Source organism: Rhagoletis pomonella, unplaced genomic scaffold (genome assembly GCF_013731165.1).
Source record: "Rhagoletis pomonella isolate Grant_MI unplaced genomic scaffold, Rhpom_1.0 Rhpom_scaffold_23927, whole genome shotgun sequence".
NCBI lineage: Eukaryota > Metazoa > Arthropoda > Insecta > Diptera > Tephritidae > Rhagoletis > Rhagoletis pomonella.
This window is the reverse complement of record NW_023482428.1, coordinates 1-1,809: the sequence shown is the minus strand read 5'-3', so window position 1 is coordinate 1,809 and position 1,809 is coordinate 1. Positions and strand designations below refer to the sequence as shown.

The following is a 1,809-nucleotide window of genomic DNA, read 5'->3' as shown; positions in this document are numbered from 1 at the left end:
AGCAGAGTCACCCCGACAAAACCGTTGACTATACCACGCGTCGAGTTATGCGGAGCAGTGCTGGCGACTGAATTAATGGAATGGACCAAAAAATCATTGTCATTACCGTATACAAATCTAAAAACATTTTATTCGACCGATGCTACGATTGTGCTTTACTGGATAAATGGCGATCCGAATCGATGGCAAACATGGGTTTCAAACCGAGTTGGCAAGATACTACAAACCTCTTCACCGTCACAATGGAGTCACGTCGATACTATGCAAAATCCAGCTGATTGCGGAACCCGAGGCCTAACACCAGTCAGTTTATCAATTTTCAGGCTATGGTGGTCCGGCCCAGAGTGGTTGCTGTCAGATGAAGATTCCTGGCCGAAATTTAGCACGACTGAATTGCACATCAACGAAGAAATAGCTGAAGTTAAAAGGAAGCCGCTTCAAGCAAATTTCACGATTTGTCAAGACTCCGTTATTCTTCGGTACTCGTCGCTAACGAAAACCGTACGCGTTTGTGCGTACATTCTCCGTTTCGTGCAGAATAGCCAAGTTCAGAGCTGTGCCCGCATAAGTGGACCCTTGTCGGTCACCGAGCTAAACCAAAGTCTATCAGGGGTTGCCAGGCTCGTACAACAAGAAACATTCAACACCGAAGTACACAACGTTCGCAATAAAAAGCCTGTTCCACATAGAAGCAAGCTTACTAGCTTAACTCCGTTTCTTGATGAGCAGCAAATTCTTCGTGTGCGTGGGCGAATTCAGCGCTCTAATCTTCCATTTGATCAGAAGCACCCCATCATTTTACCAAGTAAGCATCATTTCACTAGTTTGGTTATCACTCACGCGCACTTAACTACATTACATGGTGGTGCGCAGCTTACCTTAACATATTTACGACAGCGGTTTTGGATAATAAATGCCAGACGCACTGTGCAAGAACAACTTCGAAAATGCATTAAATGTGTTAGAAATAAGCCGGAAGTTGGTAGTCAACTGATGGGCGAACTTCCATTCCATCGAGTCAATCCACCACAACGTCCGTTCCTCGCAACAGGCGTCGATTACACCGGCGCAATCGAGCTAAAATCGTATAGATTTCGTGGAAATACGACATACAAAGGGTACATCGCTATTTTCATTTCTTTAGCTACAAAGTGCATTCATCTGGAAGCAGTCACAGGCATGTCAACGGAAAACTTCTTGATGGCCCTGCAACGATTCATTGGACGTCGAGGTATGTGCAAAGACATCTACAGCGATTGCGGAACAAATTTTATAGGCGTTGACAAGGTACTTCAACCAAATGAACGTAAATTTGCGGAGGACATAGAGCAAGAAGTCGTGCCGAAATTAGCAAGCCAAGGTATACAGTGGCACTTCAATCCTCCCCATTCACCTAATTTCGGAGGACTTTGGGAGGCGAATGTAAAATCGGTTAAGTATCATTTAAAGCGAACAGTGAGCGGTGCTAGGCTTACCTACGAAGCCCTTGCAACCCTTTTGGCGCGTATCGAAGCCTGTTTAAACTCCAGACCGCTGTGCTCTTTAACATCAGATCCTAACGAATTACAAAGGCTGACACCGGGGCATTTTCTAATAGCCCTCCTCAATGCGTATTGGAGTTGAATCCCAGAAGTTTCCTTTGGTGTTTTCGTTGCTCAATGAAACCGAAAACACCACCTCAGGACGGTTTGGTGATTATGCTGATCCCAGCATGGGGGCGGCATGTACGGTTTCGAACCACCTTAGCCAAGAGAAGTACGGTAGAACAAGTTTTCTCCACGATGAAATCCACAGCGAGCATTGAATTTC

At 45.4% G+C, this 1,809-nt stretch overlaps 1 protein-coding gene across 1 annotated transcript; it reads left to right on the top strand.

Annotated features, from left to right (window-relative positions):
- Positions 1-261: 261 nt before the first annotated feature.
- LOC118732643 lies at positions 262-1,360 on the top strand (the record flags this gene model as incomplete). Its single annotated transcript, XM_036461775.1, has 1 exon — positions 262-1,360. A coding segment is annotated over exon 1 (1,099 nt), but the record flags the coding sequence as incomplete, so codon positions are not given.
- Between the last annotated feature and the right edge of the window lie 449 nt (positions 1,361-1,809).